The following is a 27,614-nucleotide window of genomic DNA, read 5'->3' as shown; positions in this document are numbered from 1 at the left end:
CCAAACACAGACTCATTTAACTACCAGATTGTCAGATTTCATATAATAATTGGTAAACATTAATTACATGTTTTTGTTTTCAGTTTAACTTCAGTTTCTCGTCATCATGACCAATTCCATCAGTTAGGACTAAAAAGTGGTAAAAACAACATAGTGATCAAATACAAGTAATGAAGTATGTAATTATTTATTGAGGATCTTTTAACCCCAACCTAACAGCAACCTTTAACTGGCTCAGAAGCAAGTCTGAGGGCTCAAATGCTAAAAACTGGGTTTATGGTCGTGGTGGACACAGCACACGTAGCCCCTAGTGTATTTGAAAACATAAATATCATATTAACTATTTTTAACGTAAAGTTTTAACCAATTCAGTAAGTTATGAAAATCGTACAGCTCTTAATTTGAAGACAAAAATAGTTACTTACTTGAAGAACATAACCACTCATGCTGATGAGGAATTAGGTACCAGAATAATGTGATTTCTTGGGATATCAGGGTGTGTTCTTCACACACTTTCCCCCTCACTCTATCTTTCGGTTATGTAGTATTTATTAGACTAGATTATTTCAAGAAGTATGTTCTTTTTATTCTCTAACTGTCACTTAATAAAGCCAGTACTGTTTTTCTAGGAAAACTACAAAATGACTGGTACCATATTTGTAACTAGTCTTGTAAACATGTTTGAAAACAATAAGTAAAGACTGTTACACATCGACTGATTCTGGGATCACAGTCTCCACTGTTCCTAATCGACTGATTCTGGGATCACAGTCTCCACTGTTCCTAATTCCTTACGCATTTTGATTTAATTTAGCAACCAGCAAACCATTAACAAGATTCATTTTTGTTTGTTTGTTTTTTTACTCTCAAACTTCACATATTCATGATTGTATTCTTTAGTTACAAGTCTACGGCTTTACAGCGCTAAAATTAGGGGTTCGATTTCCCTCGGTAAACACAGCAGATAGCCTGATATGATTTTGCTACGAGAAAAACACAAACTTTATTTACAAAATAAACACTTTTATAGCTTTGAAACCTGAAATGTGAAACTTACTGTTACACTTTTTACATTATCTTCACAATTGGTGCAAAAAGAAGTTGTTGAAAGTATAAGAAACAATAAATTATTTATTTTTAATCTTATTTTTTATTTATTTTAACTACAAATATTCAGTGGTTTTAAAATACAAAATTTACGCGATATTAGTTCATTTTTTCTGGTTACTTTTAAAATTAATATTTGCTGAATAGAACTCTGTATGCCCCCCGCTAGTACAGCGCAACGTTTATAGATTTACAACGCTCAAATCAGGGGTTCGATTCCCCTCGATTGGCTCAGCAGATATCCCGATGTGGATTAAGCCTGAACGTTTATAATGCTGAAATTCATGGCTCGGTCCGTGAGATGGGAACAGCAAAGGAGACTCGTTCAGTTTTGAGTCACACGGTGTTACTGTTTCACAATATAACTTCTGTTAGAGGTATGAAGAGACAAGATGTCAGAGCTCTGTTTACACTTCTGTTAGAGGTATGAAGAGACAAGATGTCAGAGCTCTGTTTACACTTCTCTTAGAGGGATGAAGAGACAAGATGTCAGAGCTCTGTTTACACTTCTCTTAGAGGGATGAAGAGACAAGATGTCAGAGCTCTGTTTACACTTCTCTTAGAGGGATGAAGAGACAAGATGTCAGAGCTCTGTTTACACTTCTCTTAGAGGGATGAAGAGACAAGATGTCAGAGCTCTATTTACACTTCTGTTAGAGTGATGAAGAGACAAGATGTCAGAGCTCTATTTACACTTCTGTTAGAGTGATGAAGAGACAAGATATCAGAGCTCTGTTTACACTTCTGTTAGAGGGATGAAGAGACAAGATATCAGAGCTCTGTTTACACTTCTGTTAGAGGTATGAAGAGACAAGATGTCAGAGCTCTGTTTACACTTCTGTTAGAGGGATGAAGAGACAAGATGTCAGAGCTCTGTTTACACTTCTGTTAGAGGGATGAAGAGACAAGATGTCAGAGCTCTGTTTACACTTCTGTTAGAGGGATGAAGAGACAAGATGTCAGAGCTCTGTTTACACTTCTGTTAGAGGGAAGAAGAGACAAGATATCAGAGCTCTGTTTACACTTCTGTTAGAGTGATGAAGAGACAAGATATCAGAGCTCTGTTTACACTTCTGTTAGAGGGATGAAAAGACAAGATATCAGAGCTCTGTTTACACTTCTGTTAGAGGGATGAAGAGACAAGATGTCAGAGCTCTGTTTACACTTCTGCTAGAGGGATGAAGAGACAAGATGTCAGAGCTCTGTTTACACTTCTGTTAGAGGGATGAAGAGACAAGATGTCAGAGCTCTGTTTACACTTCTGTTAGAGGGATGAAGAGACAAGATGTCAGAGCTCTGTTTACACTTCTGTTAGAGGGAAGAAGAGACAAGATATCAGAGCTCTGTTTACACTTCTGTTAGAGTGATGAAGAGACAAGATATCAGAGCTCTGTTTACACTTCTGTTAGAGGGATGAAGAGACAAGATATCAGAGCTCTGTCTACACTTCTGTTAGAGGGATGAAGAGACAAGATGTCAGAGCTCTGTTTACACTTCTGTTAGAGGGATGAAGAGACAAGATGTCAGAGCTCTGTTTACACTTCTGCTAGAGGGATGAAGAGACAAGATATCAGAGCTCTGTTTACACTTCTGTTAGAGGGATGAAGAGACAAGATGTCAGAGCTCTGATTACACTTCTGTTAGAAGAATGAAGAGACAATATGTCAGAGCTCTGTTTACACTTCTGTTAGAGGGGTGAAGAGACAAGTTTGCTGTTCATTGTTTGATACTGTGAGCGAATGTGACTGATTTGGCTAACTGTATAGAGTTATAATTATCAGTGTGATCGTGCTGTCCTTAACTACAATAATAACTATTGCCACATTCCTTCAACATTACTGTTGTTGTTTTTAACATCGATAAAGAAGAGAAAGAAAAGTACAATAAGCTATCTGTACATTGCCTACTATGCATACCGATTTTAGCCTTAAAAGACCTCAAACTAACCGATGAACCATAGATGAGGCTTGCTGCAATATTTGTATGTGAACACATAGTTGGACGGTGGGCTGTCTGTTCTCTTGTCTTCGTAGATGACGGTTTTTAGCGTTTTAAGACAGGGTCAGGGGGGCGTTGGATCGACTTTCAAAATGTTTATTTAACTGAATATACACTGCTGACCAAAATCCTAAAGCCAGTGAACATAAAGAAAAAATATGCATTTTGTGTTGTTAGACTCAACCACTTATATGAGCAGAGCTTTAAAAGATGAAAATAAGAAAAGGGAAAATAAAAATAAAAACTTCTTTAGCATTTAATAGGGAAAATGTGAACATTATGAAATTAGCCTAAATACCAGCTGGTTAAAAGTTTAAGACTATACTGATACAAAGCGTTAATCGGGAAACACGTAACGAAATTTAGTTATTTGTGTTCAAGCATTAGAGTTGTCAACATCTCCCACTGACATTTCCTGTGTTATATTGAGTAAAAACCTGGCAAAAGCTAAAAAGTTGACAGAGTTTGAACGTGGCAGAATTTTCGAGCTCCAAAAGCAAGGTCTCTCTCAACTATCGCTGGTGAGATTGGGCGTAGTAAAACTGCTGTTACAAATTTCTTAAAAGACCCTTAGGGATACGGAATGAGAATTTCAAGAAGTCGGCCCAAGAAAATTTCGCTAATGTCGAGCAGGAGGATTCAACGAGTTTTCCGGCAAGACACCAGCCGATCTTCGAACCAGATTAAGGCCCTTACAGACGCAGAATGCAGCTCAAGAACAATAAGACGGCATCTACGTTAGAAAGACTTTAAAATCCATAAACGTCTTCAAAGGCCACGCCTCCTTCCACGCCACGAAACAGCTCGGTTAAACTTTGCTGAGAAGCATCAAACATGGGACGTAAAAAAGTGGAAGAAGGTTTTGTTCTCTGATTAGAAAAATGTAACCTAGATAGTCCAAATGGCTTCCAACGTTACTGGCACGATAAGGATATCCCACCGAAGACACAATGGAGCTTCAAGTTATACAGGGGCGTGAAACAGCAGTTGGCTACATTGGCATGTTGGAGAGAGCATCCTTATTGACTGAAGGTCCTCGCTTGTGTGGAAACGAATGGATCTTTCAGCAGGACAATGCTACAATTCACAATGCCCGCAGGATAAAGGATTTTTTCATGGCGAATAACCTGATTCTTTTGGACCATCCAGCGTGTTCGCCCGAACTGAACCCCACTGAAAATGTTTAGGGTTAGATGGCAAGGGAAGTTTATAAAAATGGACGTCAATTCCAAACAGTGCATGATCTTCGTGAAGCCATCTTCACCACTTGGAATATCATTGCAGCCAGCCTTCTGCAAACGCTTATATTGACCATTCCAAAGCGAATGCTTCAACTTATTCGCAATGACGGCCGTGCAACTCACTACTGAGACCTCTTGTTGGGCATTTCCTACCCTGTTTAGGACTTATTTTTGGTATGGTCTTAAACTTTTGACCAGTTAATATTTAGAATATTTTCATAGTGTTCACATTTTCCCTATTAAATACTAAAATTGTTTTTATTTCTATTTTCCCTTTTCTTATTTTCATCTTTCGAAGCTCTACTCAAATAAGTGGTTGAGTCTAATAACGCAAAATGCATATTTGTTTCCTTATCTTTATTAGCCTTAAGATTTTGTATATTAATTGGATTGAAAGTCTAATAATAATCGAGTGAGCAACGGAAACAAGGAGGATATGAACATTATAAAACTTCACACACATATAAGTAAACACACGTATATATTTTCTAAATCATTCAATATTTTGAACAATGAGACTTCGATGACGGAAAGTGACTTTGTCTTCTGAGAAAAATAATAAATTGATAAAAATTAATTCAAAGCTATAGTTATAAAAACACGTTTGTTAGACCGAAGTTCATGTTTAATTACAATATTGTTTAATATTAATTAATTCAAAGCTATAGTTATAAAAACACGTTTGTTAGACCGATGAGACTTCGATGACGGAAACTGACTTTATCTTCTGAGAAAAATAATAAATTGATAAAAATTAATTCAAAGCTATAGTTATAAAAACACGTTTGTTAGACCGAAGTTCATGTTTAATTACAATATTGTTTTAAAAAATTACATGAATGGTTTATACGTAAAGTTGATGATACTTTAATTAGTTTAACGAAAGGTAAGTAATAATATCTTTCCTCAATCTATATGATTTATGTATAACATGAGTTCTCCCTATGAGTCACTGCTAAGTACAAAAATCTGGAATTCTATTATCGCCAGTTAACTATATTTTGATAACTTATATATACTTAGGATTTACTTTATAATTGTTGCTTTACAATGACGTTTTTAATTACAAATGTTATGTTGTTAACTATAGTTTAGCAGGAGTGTCTCGTAGTGTAACCATTGCAGTGGCTTACGTCATGTCCGTGACCTCTCTCAGCTACAGGGACGCCTTGAAAGTTATCCGTGGAGCTAGAAGTGTGGCCAATCCTAACTTTGGATTCCAGAAGCAACTGAGTGACTTCGAACAGCGTAGAGTAAAAGAGGTATAGAACTATAATCAGTCGGTCACATAGTAAATCTTCGTTCCATGTGTCACTTAACAAAATATACTGATCCTAAAACATGTATTTTTGGTAGGTCATACATTTCCTGATCTAATTAATATTTCTTTAGACCTAGAAACGTTATGTCTATAATTTTATTTACGATTCTAAGGTAATTTATAATGATCGTCAGTAGAATGAAAAGAAATAACAAGGACTTAACTGTTTCAGTTGAGATATGTTTCATTTCAGGTGTGTTTGTAATTTGAAGATCAACACAATTATTTGTGTTCAGTCTTAGACACAAAAGCTACTATATTTAGGCTTAAACATATTAGATCCACGCTGTATCTGTAACTGTGTTTTAGTGTTAACTGTGTTCTAGAGTCTAGTTTGTCATCTCCCATAGTAAACATGTATTTTAGTTAAAGGTTTTAAATATGATATGTGTTACTTTCCTATAGTTTCGAATTATCCTGTTCCCTTATTGTAATATATATATAAACATTAATAATAGTACACGATAGCCTAAAACTATCTTTTTTATTTGATGTTATGTATACAAGTAGTTTCAATGAATATTAGTGATACTACGATAACTAGCATTATATTTTTAAGTATTATTGTATATTCTAAGTATGATATTGTTTGTAGTAGGAAGTGTAACAATATGGAGTGTAATACAAATTCAAATATCATACACACTGTCAACGGCATGCAAATACAACCTTGTAAGCACTGTGTTGAGTGGTAAACAAATCGACTACAGAGTAACAAACCACAATAGCCCGTGATAAAGTCGGTAAGGCAAAAACAAAAATTTCAGAAATCCACAAATTTGTCAATCTAATTATCTGATTGACTAACTGTATGACGTTGTTGGAAAGGCATAGCTCTGTCATAGCTCTCATCTGGACATGATTGAATTATGCTACTTTGATTAAAATCTTTTGTGTTAGTTTTACTTACATCCTTGGTAATGATAAGTAATAACAATAATTATTTTGCGACACTACTAACGAGCTAACAATATACTAGTTGCTACATTCTACGATTACGAGTACGCTCTAAGAGTTGCCAAGTAGCAACCTGTTTTTGTATCATGTTTGGATGCACCATTGTTCATGTACACCCGCTACGTGATGAACCTGTAGCTATATCAGCTAGATAAAAAAAAAATACATCTGACTCTGTGTTAGACAAAGTAATTTTATCATATCAGTAAAAGTATGTACAAATGATGCCAAAGACGTGAGTCTTCTATATGAAGACAAACTCTACCTCTGTCGAAACTTAACACAGCTTTTCCAGCTCTCTGAACTGAAAACAAGAAGTACAAGTTGTATAAAATTTGTATAACTTTAAGACTTCATGTGAACTATTAGCATCTAAGTTTGTACTTGATTCAGTTTGATTTTTAAAATATGCTTTTCAAGGAAATGAAATGAGAGAAAAGGTGAAAATCTTACGTTAATAATCTTGAAACGTCATTGTTACAAGATTACTGTAAGAATAGAGATAAGGTAAGATACAGTAATGGTGAATATGTGAAGCAATTAGACATTAATCCAGCCAAAGAAAAGGTTGTCATGGAAGAGAATCTATTGCAAAGATATCAGCGAAAGCCGTAAACTATCGCGAGATAGCTCTGAAAAATGCTACGAGAAGATTAATCTAGAACACAACTCACCCTTGTGTCCAATTATACTATGTAACAAGATTTTTACTTTTTCTTGTTCCTGGGCAAAACGTGTTATTTCCCAATTATTTATGGCTAAAGTAAATGCAAAAGACCTATTTTTCTCTTCAAACTTTGCTTTTGTAACCTGGGTAATAAAATTTTCCAATTTATTCATTTTCCAGAATATTCCAGGCAGATTCAGTGCTGAGTAGCTGATAGAGAATTATCTTGAACTTAAAATAATTTTAAATAACTTTTTAGAATTTTCCATAGCAATACATATATATATGTATATATGTATACACACTGGGGCTCACCACTTACCATTTCAGTTTAGTGCTAGCTGCCTAAGTGAACACATAAACCTATCTGATTTTATCAAAGATGGCATCAAGAAGCTGCAAGTATTCTCCAGACACATTCTGCTATGTATGTGGACAATTTATCAAGACAGGAGCGAAAAAGTACTCTGTCACAGCATCTGCCTTGAAATTTGATGAGTATGGCTGGGAGATTATTGGAGACTTCAGAATAGTGACATTCCTGATGGGTCTCCAAGGAGACTTTATCAAGTTTCCCTGTTAGCTTTGCCTTTGGAACAGCAGGGACACCGCAGCGCACTACAACAGGAAGCACTTGCCACAACGTACCGAGTTCTCTGTAGGGAGGCAAAATGTCAAGTGTGAGCCACTAGTGAACCTCTAGAAGGTGTTGTTCCCACCATTGCAAATAAAATTGGGTCTTATGAAACAATCTATCACAGCTCTTAATAAGAAGTCTGCAGTCTTCAAGTACCTTCGAGACTTCTTTCCTTAGCTGTCTGAGGCAAAGGTCAAAGCTCGTGTCTTCGTTGGACCACAAATAAAGAAGATCCCGGAGTTCACATAATTCACCAAGAACCTCAGAAGGAAGGGAAGAAAAGCTTTGGGCAGCTTTGTTGCAGCAATTCGGGGTTTCTTGGGCAATCAATCACAAGGCTGAAGATTATATTGAACTGGTTGAGGTTCTGGTGAAGAACTAAGGCAAAATGGGCTGCAGGATGCCCATGAAAGTCCATATCCTTAATGCTCATCTTGATAAATTCAAGGAGAACATGGGAGCATACTCAGAGGAGCAAGGCGAGCGCTTCCACTAAGATATACTGGACTTTGATGGTCGCTACCAAGGAGCGTATAACGAAAACATGTTGAGAGACTCTATTTGGGGGCTTATACGTGAAAGTTATTTACATTACAGTCGCAAATCTCGACTTGATACCAAGAGAAGCTATGAAACAACTGTGAATATTTTAAAATAGGAAGAAAAGCAATTGGAGCATCAAAAATGAAGGAAACAATGAATGCATGGGTGGGAAAACATTGCAACATTTATTGGGTGTTGGCACAGTCACCCTCAAAGTTGGTAGTACCATAGTTCCACCCATTACTGCGTGGTGCTGCACATTAAACTTTGATGAAAGTCTTGAAGTGAGTTTTATCAGTAGCTGATCCTTTCTAAATACTCAATCAATCTTCAGAGTTAACAATATTAATACTACTTTGTTAACCCGCTTCTTACTACTTTGATACCTTTAATATTCCTCTTAAGGAAATTATGACCACTACAGCTACCTGTCACACTTCGAACATCAGTTACCCCTCTTACGACGTAATATATTTCGTTAGGGTCACGTAGTTTGATTACATACATATATCTTTACTTGGTTGCTGAAACAAAGCTTACAACAGAATTTAGCTATACGCACTGTTCATTTAGTTTGAATAATTACCAACTTAGAAAAAACACACGAAGTAGGAATGGGTGGAACGCTGGCCACACCCACATTCAGTTTGCACCGCGTTAAAAACCACCAAGTGTTGTGTCGTTATCTGGTCATTTCTATCTCGTTTCCTTACCTTTCAGCCCACAAGTGGCATAGCGGTATTTCTGCGGACGTATAACGCAAGAAACCTGGTTTCGATACCCGTAATGGGAAGAGCTCAAATAGTTCATTGTGTAGCTTTGTACGTAATTACAAACGAATCTAATCTTGTTATTTTAGTATTTTAACACTAGTATCAATACCATCAATAATTATGAATAATAGCTGTACTAACATGGCATTACTTTTTTTACGTGTTGTTGTATATATAACAACCTTTGTTAGAAATACAAACAAAGGGAGTTTTTTCAGACTTAGGCCTAAGTGTTATGTCATTTTCAGCTCCTCCTTAATGTCTTCTATTAGTAAGGTAATACATTACCTTGATCTTAGTACATTGTTATAGGTTTTCTTACGTACGTTTTACATACCACGTGTGACAATTGTTTCAACAAATATTAAAGCATTTTGAACCGAGTAAGAGCACTGACTGTTTCTTTTCTAACTCCCCATTACAGTAATAACTCAGATCTAACGTTTGACAAAGAACAACAGTCCTCGACAACGAAATTAACTTGTTGTTAATAAACACGTGTTATTTAAACACTTAATAAGCACTGTGGTTTGAGAGTCAACATCTGGTTTGAAGGGGTTCGATGAATACATGTATCAGTTAGTTCTAGTTTGGTGCGGTTCAAAATCACATGTTCCAATTAGCTCTGGTTTGAAGTGGCTCATTTATTCTCTATATATAGACAGGTCTAACTCATCCAGTTTGTTGGTGTATTTAATTTTATGAACAGACAGATTTTTTTCTAATTCAGTTTGTTTATGTGTTTATTGTCTATAAACAAGGAGAGAGGTCTGATCCATGGTGAAATAATTTGTGATGACGAGAACCCCACTTGAAGTAAAAATGTATCTCAGGACGGCTTCAGGTTAACCTAAGGATGACCTAAGAAGGTCGAAACGTTTTTCTCTGCTTTATTAATAAAAATGTTAGAACCCATACCAACCATCCTGAGATACATCTGCCTAATCCAGTTTGTTAGTGTATTTGTCGTCTATGAACAGACAGACCAGTCAGATTCAGTTTGTTATTGTGTATTTATTGTCTGTGAACAAACAGAAAAGACAGATCTAGTTTGTTGTTATGTATTTATTGTCTATGAGCAAACAGACCAGTCACATTCAGTTTGTTGTTGTGTATTTATTGTCTATGAACAAACAGACCAGTGACATTCAGTTTGTTGTTGTGTATTTACTGTCTATGAGCAAACAGAGCAGTCACATTCAGTTTGTTGTTGTGTATTTATTGTCTATGAGCAAATAGACCAGTCACATTCAGTTTGTTGTTGTGTATTTATTGTCTATGAACAAACAGACCAGTCACATTCAGTTTGTTGTTGTGTATTTATTGTCTATGAGCAAACAGACCACTCCCATTCAGTTTGTTGTTGTGTATTTATTGTCTATGAACAAACAGACCAGTGACATTCAGTTTGTTGTTGTGTATTTATTGTCTATGAACAAATAGACCAGTCACATTCAATTTGTTGTTGTGTATTTATTGTCTATGAACAAACAGACCAGTCACATTCAGTTTGTTGTTGTGTATTTATTGTCTATGAACAAACAGACCAGTCACATCCAGTTTGTTCTTGTGTATTTATTGTCTATGAACAAACACACCAGTCACATCCAGTTTGTTATTGTGTGTTTATTGTCTATGAACAGACAGGCAGGTTCATATCGTTGTTTTCTGATTTAGACGCACTGGAAGCAAAATCCTCTAATTTAAATGTGTCATTGTTTAGTCCACAATTAGAAGCACCACTGTGCAGATGTGGATAAGTTATCACACTGGTCTTGTTGTGTCTACTTTATATGAATCGTACATCGCTGTTTTGTTGTGTTTCATATTTATTATAGGTAAAAAAGTGTAATTACAGTAAACTACATTCTAATTCTACAGTAAAAGTATAGTAGTGAATTCTTAAAGAAACACGTGTTATTTGAATAACCACAGAAGGTAAACTTTCAGGAACGAAAGCGACTCAGAACAAACTATCCTGATCACGAGCTCCACGCGGATGAGAGAGAGTGCCGAAAGCTGTTGATGGCCTATCATAACTGTATCCGCCTAATGGAGCCCTGTCGGAGTCACCCCATTCCTCCTTCACCGAAACGTCGTGCTCCGGGTCACGAGAACGCCCGTCCTTTTTAAAGGAGCTCTGAATCGTTCTACGCCTGGCGGACCCTCAGAGAAGTTATTGAAAAAAAGAACTTATTAACAAATAATTATAGTCTTCAATTTTAACCAATAAGTATTGGTTTTTACTTATTAATCTAAATTTGATATTCGATATTTTCTCACTTTCATCTCCAGTTCATTCACATTAGCACGGTACTTTGTTCAAATCTCACGTTGAAATTTTTGAATACCTGTTAGAAAATTGTTTTCTGTTCTGGTTTTCTCAGCATTTGACACAAGTTCTGATCAGTAAGTTTACATCAGTGGTGGAGCTAACTAGATCTTTATAAAAACAATAATTAAGGTTTTGTTATAACTCTCTGAAAGGTCATTTCTTCTTTACCATAATAGTGATAACTTCCTTGAGATCACGTGTAAGTCGTGAATTGTATTGTGGTATTCATTCTAACTAAATGTATAACTGTAAGGGGACAATAATGCTCAAACTGTTCTTTATTTTGACCGCACGTTTGTGAGAACAGTTTCTAACTCTTAACAGAAATATTGTATCTTTTTAACCTTCAGACTAGTTGACATTTCAAGTCAGAAACTTCTATACGTTTAAATAATGTTTCATTATTTGACCAACATACTAAACACGTTATACACTGTATACATTACACTAAACACGTTATACACTGTATACATTACACTAAACACGTTATACACTAAATACATTACACTAAACACGTTATACACTGTATACATTACACTAAACACGTTATACACTGTATACATTACACTAAACACGTTACACACTGTATACATTACACTAAACACGTTATACACTAAATACATTACACTAAACACGTTACACACTGTATACATTACACTAAACACATTATACACTAAATACATTACACTAAACACGTTATACACTAAATACATTATACACTGTATACATTACACTAAACACGTTATACACTAAATACATTACACTAAACACGTTATACACTAAATACATTATACTAAACACGTTATACACTAAATACATTACACTGTATACATTACACTAAACACGTTATACACTGAATACATTACACTTTACACTAAACACTAAACACGTTATACACTAAATACATTACACTATACTTAACTAAACACGTTATACACTATACATTACACTAAACACGTTATACACTAAATACATTACACTAAACACGTTATACACTAAATACATTACACTAAACACGTTATACACTAAATACACGTTATACACTGAACACATTATACACTAAATACATTACACTAAACACGTTATACACTAAACACATTACACTAAACACGTTATACACTGTATACATTACACTAAACACGTTATACACTAAATACATTATACTAAACACGTTATACACTAAATACATTACACTGTATACATTATACTAAACACGTTATACACTAAATACATTACACTGAACACGTTATACACTAAATACATTACACTAAACACGTTATACACTAAATACATTACACTAAACACGTTATACACTGTATACATTACACTAAACACGTTATACACTAAATACATTATACTAAACACGTTATACACTAAATACATTACACTGTATACATTACACTAAACACGTTATACACTGTATACATTACACTAAACACGTTATACACTAAATACATTACACTAAACACGTTATACACTAAATACATTACACTGTATACATTACACTAAACACGTTATACACTGTATACATTATACTAAACACGTTATACACTAAATACATTACACTGTATACATTACACTAAACACGTTATACACTGTATACATTACACTAAACACGTTATACACTAAATACATTATACACTGTATACATTACACTAAACACGTTACACACTGTATACATTACACTAAACACGTTATACACTGTATACATTATATTAAACACGTTATACACTAAATACATTACACTGTATACATTACACTAAACACGTTATACACTAAATACATTACACTAAACACGTTATACACTAAATACATTACACTAAACACGTTATACACTATATACATTATATTAAACACGTTATACACTAAATACATTACACTGTATACATTACACTAAACACGTTATACACTAAATACATTACACTGAACACGTTATACACTGTATACATTATACTAAACACGTTATACACTAAATACATTACACTGAACACGTTATACACTAAATACATTACACTAAACACGTTATACACTAAATACATTACACTAAACACGTTATACACTAAATACATTATATTAAACACGTTATACACTAAATACATTACACTGTATACATTACACTAAACACGTTATACACTATATACATTATACTAAACACGTTATACACTAAATACATTATATTAAACACGTTATACACTAAATACATTACACTAAACACGTTATACACTAAATACATTATATTAAACACGTTATACACTAAATACATTACACTAAACACGTTATACACTGTATACATTACACTAAACACGTTATACACTGTATACATTATATTAAACACGTTATACACTGTATACATTACACTAAACACGTTATACACTAAATACATTACACTAAACACGTTATACACTGTATACATTACACTAAACACGTTATACACTAAATACATTATACTAAACACGTTATACACTAAATACATTACACTGTATACATTACACTAAACACGTTATACACTGTATACATTACACTAAACACGTTATACACTAAATACATTACACTAAACACGTTATACACTAAATACATTACACTGTATAAATTACACTAAACACGTTATACACTGTATACATTACACTAAACACGTTATACACTAAATACATTATACACTGTATACATTACACTAAACACGTCATACACTGTATACATTACACTAAACACGTTATACACTAAATACATTATACACTGTATACATTACACTAAACACGTTATACACTAAATACATTACACTAAACACGTTATACACTAAATACATTATACACTGTATACATTACACTAAACACGTTATACACTGTATACATTACACTAAACACGTTATACACTAAATACATTACACTGTATACATTACACTAAACACGTTATACACTGTATACATTACACTAAACACGTTATACACTAAATACATTACACTGTATACATTACACTAAACACGTCATACACTGTATACATTACACTAAACACGTTATACACTAAATACATTATACACTGTATACATTACACTAAACACGTTATACACTGTATACATTACACTAAACACGTTATACACTGTATACATTATACTAAACACGTTATACACTAAATACATTACACTAAACACGTTATACACTAAATACATTACACTAAACACGTTATACACTGTATACATTACACTAAACACATTATACACTAAATACATTACACTAAACACGTTATACACTAAATACATTACACTGAACACGTTATACACTAAATACATTACACTAAACACGTTATACACTAAATACATTATATTAAACACGTTATACACTAAATACATTACACTGTATACATTACACTAAACACGTTATACACTAAATACATTACACTAAACACGTTATACACTAAATACATTACACTAAACACGTTATACACTATATACATTATATTAAACACGTTATACACTAAATACATTACACTGTATACATTACACTAAACACGTTATACACTAAATACATTACACTGAACACGTTATACACTGTATACATTATACTAAACACGTTATACACTAAATACATTACACTGAACACGTTATACACTAAATACATTACACTAAACACGTTATACACTGTATACATTATACTAAACACGTTATACACTAAATACATTATATTAAACACGTTATACACTAAATACATTACACTAAACACGTTATACACTAAATACATTATATTAAACACGTTATACACTAAATACATTACACTAAACACGTTATACACTGTATACATTACACTAAACACGTTATACACTGTATACATTATACTAAACACGTTATACACTGTATACATTACACTAAACACGTTATACACTAAATACATTACACTAAACACGTTATACACTGTATACATTACACTAAACACGTTATACACTAAATACATTACACTGTATACATTACACTAAACACGTTATACACTGTATACATTACACTAAACACGTTATACACTGTATACATTATACTAAACACGTTATACACTAAATACATTACACTAAACACGTTATACACTAAATACATTACACTAAACACGTTATACACTGTATACATTACACTAAACACATTATACACTAAATACATTACACTAAACACGTTATACACTAAATACATTACACTGAACACGTTATACACTAAATACATTACACTAAACACGTTATACACTAAATACATTATATTAAACACGTTATACACTAAATACATTACACTGTATACATTACACTAAACACGTTATACACTAAATACATTACACTAAACACGTTATACACTAAATACATTACACTAAACACGTTATACACTATATACATTATATTAAACACGTTATACACTAAATACATTACACTGTATACATTACACTAAACACGTTATACACTAAATACATTACACTCACGTTATACACTGTATACATTATACTAAACACGTTATACACTAAATACATTACACTGAACACGTTATACACTAAATACATTACACTAAACACGTTATACACTAAATACATTATACTAAACACGTTATACACTAAATACATTACACTGTATACATTATACTAAACACGTTATACACTAAATACATTACACTGAACACGTTATACACTAAATACAATACACTAAACACGTTATACACTAAATAAATTACACTAAACACGTTATACACTAAATACATTACACTAAACACGTTATACACTGTATACATTACACTAAACACGTTATACACTGTATACATTAAACTAAACACGTTATACACTAAATACATTATACTAAACACGTTATACACTAAATACATTACACTAAACACGTTATACACTAAATACATTATATTAAACACGTTATACACTAAATACATTACACTGTATACATTACACTAAACACGTTATACACTGTATACAATATACTAAACACGTTATACACTAAATACATTATATTAAACACGTTATACACTAAATACATTACACTAAACACGTTATACACTAAATACATTATATTAAACACGTTATACACTAAATACATTACACTAAACACGTTATACACTGTATACATTACACTAAACACGTTATACACTGTATACATTATACTAAACACGTTATACACTGTATACATTACACTAAACACGTTACACACTGTATACATTACACTAAACACGTTATACACTGTATACATTACACTAAACACGTTATACACTGTATACATTACACTAAACACGTTACACACTGTATACATTACACTAAACACGTTATACACTGTATGCATTACACTAAACACATTATACACTAAATACATTACACTAAACACGTTATACATTAAATACATTACACTAAACACGTTATACACTAAATACATTACACTAAACACGTTATACATTAAATACATTACACTAAACACGTTATACACTGTATACATTACACTAAACACGTTATACACTGTATACATTACACTTAACACGTTATACACTAAATACATTATACACTGTATACATTACACCAAACATGTTATACACTAAATACATTACACTAAACACGTTATACACTGTATACATTACACTAAACACATTATACACTGTATACATTACACTAAACACATTATACACTGTATACATTACACTAAACACGTTATACACTAGATACATTATACACTGTATACATTACACTAAACACGTTATACACTAAATACATTACACTAAACACGTTATACATTAAATACATTACACTAAACACGTTATACACTAAATACATTACACTAAACACGTTATACACTAAATACATTACACTAAACACGTTATACACTAAATACATTACACTAAACACGTTATACACTGTATACATTACACTAAACACATTATACACTGTATACATTACACTAAACACATTATACACTGTATACATTACACTAAACACGTTATACACTAGATACATTATACACTGTATACATTACACTAAACACGTTATACACTAAATACATTACACTAAACACGTTATACATTAAATACATTACACTAAACACGTTATACACTAAATACATTACACTAAACACGTTATACACTAAATACATTACACTAAACACGTTATACACTGTATACATTACACTAAACACATTATACACTGTATACATTACACTAAACACATTATACACTGTATACATTACACTAAACACATTATACACTGTATACATTACACTAAACACGTTATACACTAGATACATTACACTAAATACATTACACTGTATACATTACACTAAACACGTTATACACTAAATACATTACACTAAACACGTTATACACTAAATACATTACACTAAACACGTTATACACTAAATACATTACACTAAACACGTTATACATTAAATACATTACACTAAACACGTTATACACTAAATGCATTACACTAAACACGTTATACACTAAATACATTACACTAAACACGTTATACATTAAATACATTACACTAAACACGTTATACACTAAATACATTACACTAAACACGTTATACATTAAACACGTTATACATTAAATACATTACACTAAACACGTTATACACTAAATACATTACACTAAACACGTTATACACTAAATACATTACACTAAACACGTTATACATTAAATACATTACACTAAACACGTTATACACTAAATACATTACACTAAACACGTTATACACTAAATACATTACACTAAACACGTTATACACTGTATACATTACACTAAACACGTTATACATTATATGACTATATGAATAACCTTCTTCTTATTTATTGTTAAGGAAGGAAACACACAAGCCCGGTGGGACAGCTGTTAGTCTCTGGTTTCAGGAATATCAATCAGAGGACTGACTCAGGTTCTAGAGTTCTGAGATGTCTGTCCGTTTAGAGTAATGACTTCCGGAGAGTTAAAGGGTTAATAGGCTAACCATATAGCGACACAAAGTCTACTTCTGTTAAATATTGTTATTGTTAATGTAGAAAGAGGCCGTTCGACATCATTTTACAAACTTGTCAGTAACCACATATAGTCACTGTATGCCAACTTGCCGAATCATACGTTGTAATCATATATGTATATTAGACGATCTTTTCCAGCAAACAGTTTAGCTTCAGACAACAAGATTCTGACCACGAATTTAGTATACTTAATATGTAAAAAGTAGCAGTATTTGTTTTCCATTATCTTGTTTAGTTTCTGTTGTATAGACCAGCCCTACAATGCATGTAAAACCTTGTGCTTTTATTTTATTATTCGAGAACAACCATTTGTGGCTTTATGAGAAATATTGTTTGTTGAAAGTCGCGAAAGCCAACACACAGTTACCTGTGTCTCTAATTTTAAATTACAAGAAGGAAGACAGCGCCTCAATAATACCCACTGTCACACCAAACACTAAGGTTTGAAAGGACGTTAAAAGCACTCACTGTCGCACTAAACAGTAAGGTTTGACACCACGGCAGTAACACACACTGTCATACCGACCAGTAAAGTTTTATACCACGTCAGTAACGCCCACTGTCACATCAAATAGTAAGGTTTTATACCATGTCAGTAAAACCCACTGTCACATCAAACAGTAAGGTTTGATACCACGTCAGTAACGCCCACTGTCACATCAAAAGTAAGGTTTTATACCATGTCAGTAAAACCCACTGTCACATCAAACAGTAAGGTTTGATACCACGTCAGTAAAACCCACTGTCACATCAAACAGTAAGGTTTGATACCACGTCAGTAACACCCACTGTCACATCAAACAGTAAGGTTTGATACCACGTCAGTAAAACCCACTGTCACATCAAACAGTAAGGTTTGATACCACGTCAGTAACACCCACTGTCACATCAAACAGTAAGGTTTGATACCACGTCAGTAACACCCACTGTCACATCAAACAGTAAGGTTTGATACCACGTCAGTAAAACCCACTGTCACATCAAACAGTAAGGTTTGATACCACGTCAGTAACGCCCACTGTCACATCAAACAGTAAGGTTTTATACCATGTCAGTAAAACCCACTGTCACATCAAACAGTAAGGTTTGATACCACGTCAGTAACACCCACTGTCACATCAAACAGTAAGGTTTGATACCACGTCAGTAACACCCACTGTCACATCAAACAGTAAGGTTTGATACCACGTCAGTAAAACCCACTGTCACATCAAACAGTAAGGTTTGATACCACGTCAGTAACACCCACTGTCACGTCGAACAGTACGGATTGAATGCAGGTCAATAAAACCCACTGTACATCAAACTTGTGTGATACCACGTAGACAGTCTGATACATCAAACAGTTGACTTGTACCACGTCAGTAACACCAGTCTGATACTTTTGACCACGTCAGTAAAACCAGTCTGATACTTGTCTTTGTGTACCACGTCAGAACAGTCTGATACTTCGACTTGTGGATTGTATGACAATAACTGATACTTGACTTGTGTTGTAGACAGTCTGATACTTGACTTGTGTTGTAGACAGTCTGATACTTGACTCGTGTTGTAACCAGTCTGATACTTGTCTTGTGTTGTAGACAGTCTGATACTTGACTTGTGTTGTAGACAGTCTGATACTTGACTTGTGTTGTAGCCAGTCTGATACTTGATTTGTGTTGTAGCTGGTATGATACTTGACTTTTGTTGTAACCAGTCTGATACTTGACTTGTGTTGTTGCTAATCTGATACTCGACTTGTGTTGTAACCAGTCTGATATTTGACTTGTATTGCAACCAGTCTGATCTCTGACTTGTGTTGTAGCCGCTCTGATACCTGACTTGTGTTGTAGCCACTCTGATACTTGACTTGTATTGTAGCCACTCTGATACTTGACTTGTGTTGTAGCCAGTCTGGTACCTGACTTGTGTTGTAGCCACTCTGATACTTGACTTGTGTTGTAGCCACTTTGATACTTGACTTGTATTGTGGCTAGCCACTCTGATACTTGACTTGTATTGTGGCTAGCCACTCTGATACTTGACTTGTATTGTGGCTAGCCACTCTGATACTTGACTTGTGTTGTAGCTAGTATGATACTTGACTTGTATTGTGGCTAGCCACTCTGATACCTGATTCGTGTTGTAGCCACTCTAATACCTGACTCGTGTTACATCCACTCTGATACCTAATTTATGTTGTAGCCAGTCTGATACTTGATTTGTGTTATATCCAGTCTGATACCTGATTTGTGTTGTATTTTTTATTACCTCACTTCTTGTACAAAATGGTTTTATGTTGACCTTTGTCATTGACACTGTGATGTAATGACGCACACACATTTCACGTGCTTTTTAAGCATTTTGTAACCTTAACATCGTAGGGTGAGGGGTTATCACAACGAAACATAATACGTAGGGGCTATTAGAGTGATTGCTTATAGTAGAGTGGTCAAAGTTTACGAGATTCAACCTCCAGATCAGCTCCCATTCATATATAATCTTTCACGGTAGTGTAATAGAATTAATTATTAGTGTGGTTCGTGGTATAGATTAAATTCAGTGGTTTCATGTGTCTTCACGTTGATCAACTCTAGGAATTTTAATGGTAAGTTATCTTTAGGTTATGAATTTGTTATTAAGAATGCTATATTTCATTCCACTTTCAGTGCGGACATTATTAAAATATGCTTTCACCTTTGACTCCATGATAAGGTCAAGAATGACGCATGCTCACTGAAAGTTTCATAAAGTGAACTCAACACTCGTCATTTTCTATACTTAAACAAATAGTTGTATACTTTACAGAACTTGTTTCTTATTTTCATTAAAAATCAACGCGTCGTTATGTCAAATTAATAATCGTCTTTACTACATTTTGTTACATCTTCATCTGATTTGTTGCTTTCACTGGGTTTTCAAACAAAACAGAATAATTATTGTCAGGTCAAAATCAAACACCATGTTCTATAGAACTAGAAATTGTCTTGCTTCGAAAGCTAGGCCCGGCATGGCCAGGTGGGTTAAGGCGTTCGACTCGTAATCAAAGGGTCGCGGGTTCGAATCCCCGTCATACCAAACATGCTCCCCTTTCAGCCGTGGTGGCGCTATAATGGTACGGTCAATCCCAATATTCGTTGGTAAAAGAGTAGTCCAAGAGGTGGCGGTGTGTGGTGATGAGTAGCTGCCTTACCTCTGGTCTTACCCTGATACATTTGGGAAAGCTAGCGCAGATAGCCTTTGAGTAATTTTGCGCGAAATTCTAAACAAACAAAAGCTTCGAAAGCTTGCTGTCAGAGGGACATTTCATTCAGTTCCGCTTTTAAATATTTCCAGTTGAGTGAATTTAATGACTTGACCTCAAATGTTTTCAAGATTATTGATATCGAGATATGTATTGATATATAGACACATTTTCATCAGCAATGTAAGTGTAGTCTAGTCATACTTTTATGTATCCGTTTTTAGAAAGAAACTTCAACTATTTTATTGATATGTGTTATTAAAAAGAAAATTAATACAGAGCACGTGCGTTTCAGTACACACGTGTGATAGCTCACGTTCTAAAACGAATCAGTTTTTCATGCCAATAAATGAGGGGAAAATAGATTTCAAAATACAATGTAACTTCATGATTTCTGTTTCAAAATACTGTGAAACTTGGTCATTTCTCACGTGTAAAATACATAATTGAATACTCTATTGAACTGGTGTAATATGTTGACAAGTGACAAAACATCAGTTGAATCAGTTAATGTACTTGTAACTTTCATAAGTTTAAAATTGTTATGTAACACATAGACTTGAATATCTGGAATTTTAATGTCAATACTAGATGTCTTAAAACGTATTTTGAATTTTTGGTTACCCACATTTATTGCTTTGTTAAACTTCGTTTTATTTTCGGTAAAATTAACATTGTATATATTAAGACATTTTATATCTAAATATAAACAATTTAGTTTTCACCTAAACTACTTCTTCTGAATAAACAACAGAGTTCTTTACTCTGTAAAATTGTAGCTATGTAACAAGAGAAGAATATGGTTACATAATCCTGTATGCAATAAACAAATAACACAGTTTCTCTCAAGTGTTTTTCTTATAAAGTAAAGAAACTACTGCACAACAAATCATGTTTTCGTCCAATTATTTTTTCCACAACTACTCCTACATGGAATATTTTATACATCACACTTTATCATCTACACAGTATACTTATGTAACAAGTACCGTTCACAACATTGTTGTTCTCAATAAACCACACTTTATCATCTACACAGTATACTTATGCAACAAGTACCGTTCACAACATTGTTGTTCTCAATACATCACACTGTACTTTATCATCTACACAGTATACTTATGTAACAAGTACCGTTCACAACATTGTTGTTCTTAGTACATCACACTTTATCATCTACACAGTATACTTATGTAACAAGTACCGTTCACAACATTGTTGTTCCTAGTACATCACACTTTATCATCTACACAGTATACTTATGTAACAAGTACCGTTCACAACATTGTTGTTCTTAGTACATCACACTTTATCATCTACACAGTATACTTATGTAACAAGTACCGTTCACAACATTGTTGTTCTCAATAAATCACACTTTATCATCTACACAGTATACTTATGCAACAAGTACCGTTCACAACATTGTTGTTCTCAGTACATCACACTCTATCATCTACACAGTATACTTATGTAACAAGTACCGTTCACAACATTGTTGTTCCTAGTACATCACACTTTATCATCTACACAGTATACTTATGTAACAAGTACCGTTCACAACATTGTTGTTCTTAGTACATCACACTTTATCATCTACACAGTATACTTATGTAACAAGTACCGTTCACAACATTGTTGTTCTTAGTACATCACACTTTATCATCTACACAGTATACTTATGTAACAAGTACCGTTCACAACATTGTTGTTCTTAGTACATCACACTTTATCATCTACACAGTATACTTATGTAACAAGTACCGTTCACAACATTGTTGTTCTTAGTACATCACACTTTATCATCTACACAGTATACTTATGTAACAAGTACCGTTCACAACATTGTTGTTCTTAGTACATCACACTTTATCATCTACACAGTATACTTATGTAACAAGTACCGTTCACAACATTGTTGTTCTTAGTACATCACACTTTATCATCTACACAGTATACTTATGTAACAAGTACCGTTCACAACGTTGTTCTTAGTACGTCACACTTTATAATCTACACAGTATACTTATGTAACAAGTACCGTTGATAACATTGTTGTTCTTAGTACGTCACACTTTATCATCTACACAGTATACTTATGTAACAAGTACCGTTCACAACATTGTTGTTCCTAGTACATCACACTTTATCATCTACACAGTATACTTATGTAACAAGTACCGTTCACAACGTTGTTCTTAGTACATCACACTTTATCATCTACACAGTATACTTATGTAACAAGTACCGTTCACAACATTGTTGTTCCTAGTACATCACACTTTATCATCTACACAGTATACTTATGTAACAAGTACCGTTCACAACATTGTTGTTCTTAGTACATCACACTTTATCATCTACACAGTATACTTATGTAACAAGTACCGTTCACAACATTGTTGTTCTCAATAAATCACACTTTATCATCTACACAGTATACTTATGCAACAAGTACCGTTCACAACATTGTTGTTCTCAGTACATCACACTTTATCATCTACACAGTATACTTATGTAACAAGTACCGTTCACAACATTGTTGTTCCTAGTACATCACACTTTATCATCTACACAGTATACTTATGTAACAAGTACCGTTCACAACATTGTTGTTCTTAGTACATCACACTTTATCATCTACACAGTATACTTATGTAACAAGTACCGTTCACAACATTGTTGTTCTTAGTACATCACACTTTATCATCTACACAGTATACTTATGTAACAAGTACCGTTCACAACATTGTTGTTCTTAGTACGTCACACTTTATCATCTACACAGTATACTGATGTAACAAGTACCGTTCACAACATTGTTGTTCTTAGTACATCACACTTTATCATCTACACAGTATACTTATGTAACAAGTACCGTTCACAACATTGTTGTTCTTAGTACGTCACACTTTATCATCTACACAGTATACTTATGTAACAAGTACCGTTCACAACATTGTTGTTCCTAGTACATCACAATTTATCATCTACACAGTATACTTATGTAACAAGTACCGTTCACAACGTTGTTCTTAGTACGTCACACTTTATAATCTACACAGTATACTTATGTAACAAGTACCGTTGATAACATTGTTGTTCCTAGTACATCACACTTTATCATCTACACAGTATACTTATGTAACAAGTACCGTTCACAACGTTGTTCTTAGTACGTCACACTTTATCATCTACACAGTATACTTATGTAACAAGTACCGTTCATAACATTGTTGTTCTCAGTACATCACACTTTATCATCTACACAGTATACTTATGTAACAAGTACCGTTCACAACATTGTTGTTCTTAGTACATCACACTTTATCATCTACACAGTATACTTATGTAACAAGTACCGTTCACAACATTGTTGTTCTTAGTACATCACACTTTATCATCTACACAGTATACTTATGTAACAAGTGCCGTTCACAACATTGTTGTTCTAAGTACATCACACTTTATCATCTACACAGTATACTTATGTAACAAGTACCGTTCACAACATTGTTGTTCTTATTACATCACACTTTATCATCTACACAGTATACTTATGTAACAAGTACCGTTCACAACATTGTTGTTCTTAGTACGTCACACTTTATCATCTACACAGTATACTTATGTAACAAGTACCGTTCACAACATTGTTGTTCCTAGTACATCACACTTTATCATCTACACAGTATACTTATGTAACAAGTACCGTTCACAACGTTGTTCTTAGTACGTCACACTTTATAATCTACACAGTATACTTATGTAACAAGTACCGTTCATAACATTGTTGTTCTTATTACATCACATCATCTACACAGTATACTTATGTAACAAGTGCCGTTCACAACATTGTTGTTCTAAGTACATCACACTTTATCATCTACACAGTATACTTATGTAACAAGTACCGTTCACAACATTGTTGTTCTCAGTACATCACACTTTATCATTTACACAGTATAGTTATGTAACAAGTACCGTTCACAACATTGTTGTTCTCAGTACATCACACTTTATCATCTACACAGTATACTTATGTAACAAGTAACGTTCACAACATTGTTGTTCTCAGTACATCACACTTTATCATCTACACAGTATACTTATGTAACAAGTAACGTTCACAACATTGTTGTTCTCAGTACATCACACTTTATCATCTACACAGTATACTTATGTAACAAGTACCGTTCACAACATTGTTGTTCTTAGTACATCACACTTTATCATCTACACAGTATACTTATGTAACAAGTACCGTTCACAACATTGTTGTTCTCAGTACATCACACTTTATCATCTGCACAGTATACTTATGTAACAAGTACCGTTCATAACATTGTTGTTCTTATTACATCACACTTTATCATCTACACAGTATACTTATGTAACAAGTACCGTTCACATCATTGTTGTTCTTAGTACATCACACTTTATCATCTACACAGTATACTTATGTAACAAGTACCGTTCATAACATTGTTGTTCCTAGTACATCACACTTTATCATCTACACAGTATACTTATGTAACAAGTACCGTTCACAACGTTGTTCTTAGTACATCACACTTTATCATCTACACAGTATACTTATGTAACAAGTACCGTTCACAACATTGTTGTTCTTAGTACGTCACACTTTATCATCTACACAGTATACTTATGTAACAAGTACCGTTCATAACATTGTTGTTCCTAGTACATCACACTTTATCTTCTACACAGTATACTTATGTAACAAGTACCGTTCACAACGTTGTTCTTAGTACGTCACACTTTATAATCTACACAGTATACTTATGTAACAAGTACCGTTCATAACATTGTTGTTCCTAGTACATCACACTTTATCATCTACACAGTATACTTATGTAACAAGTACCGTTCACAACGTTGTTCTTAGTACGTCACACTTTATCATCTACACAGTATACTTATGTAACAAGTACCGTTCACAACATTGTTGTTCTCAGTACATCACACTTTATCATCTACACAGTATACTTATGTAACAAGTACCGTTCACAACATTGTTGTTCTTAGTACGTCACACTTTATCATCTACACAGTATACTTATGTAACAAGTACCGTTCACAACATTGTTGTTCTTAGTACATCACACTTTATCATCTACACAGTATACTTATGTAACAAGTGCCGTTCACAACATTGTTGTTCTAAGTACATCACACTTTATCATCTACACAGTATACTTATGTAACAAGTACCGTTCACAACATTGTTGTTCTCAGTACATCACACTTTATCATCTACACAGTATACTTATGTAACAAGTACCGTTCACAACATTGTTGTTCTCAGTACATCACACTTTATCATCTACACTGTATACTTATGTAACAAGTAACGTTCACAACATTGTTGTTCTCAGTACATCACACTTTATCATCTACACAGTATACTTATGTGACAAGTAACGTTCACAACATTGTTGTTCTCAGTACATCACACTTTATCATCTACACAGTATACTTATGTAACAAGTACCGTTCACAACATTGTTGTTCTTAGTACATCACACTTTATCATCTACACAGTATACTTATGTAACAAGTACCGTTCACAACATTGTTGTTCTCAGTACATCACACTTTATCATCTACACAGTATACTTATGTAACAAGTACCGTTCACAACATTGTTGTTCTTAGTACATCACACTTTATCATCTACACAGTATACTTATGTAACAAGTACCGTTCACAACATTGTTGTTCTTTGTACATCACACTTTATCATCTGCACAGTATACTTATGTAACAAGTACCGTTCACAACATTGTTGTTCCTAGTACATCACA

At 33.6% G+C, this 27,614-nt stretch overlaps 1 protein-coding gene across 2 annotated transcripts in view; it reads left to right on the top strand.

The window, feature by feature from the left end:
* LOC143238666 (dual specificity protein phosphatase 22-like) overlaps positions 1-12,029 on the top strand; it is a 67,157-nt gene extending 55,128 nt beyond the window's left edge. For both annotated transcript variants that reach the window (XM_076479086.1, XM_076479085.1), the window contains 2 exons: positions 5,437-5,608; positions 11,195-12,029. In XM_076479086.1, coding sequence (XP_076335201.1) covers positions 5,437-5,608; positions 11,195-11,377 — 355 coding nt within the window. In that variant the 3' untranslated portion in view covers positions 11,378-12,029. The remainder of the gene's footprint in view (positions 1-5,436; positions 5,609-11,194) is intronic.
* Positions 12,030-27,614: the final 15,585 nt, after the last annotated feature.

This window comes from Tachypleus tridentatus, chromosome 13 (assembly GCF_004210375.1).
Source record: "Tachypleus tridentatus isolate NWPU-2018 chromosome 13, ASM421037v1, whole genome shotgun sequence".
Taxonomy (NCBI): domain Eukaryota; kingdom Metazoa; phylum Arthropoda; class Merostomata; order Xiphosura; family Limulidae; genus Tachypleus; species Tachypleus tridentatus.
The sequence above is the reverse complement of the archived record's forward strand: the minus strand, read 5'-3'. Positions and strand labels throughout refer to the sequence as shown.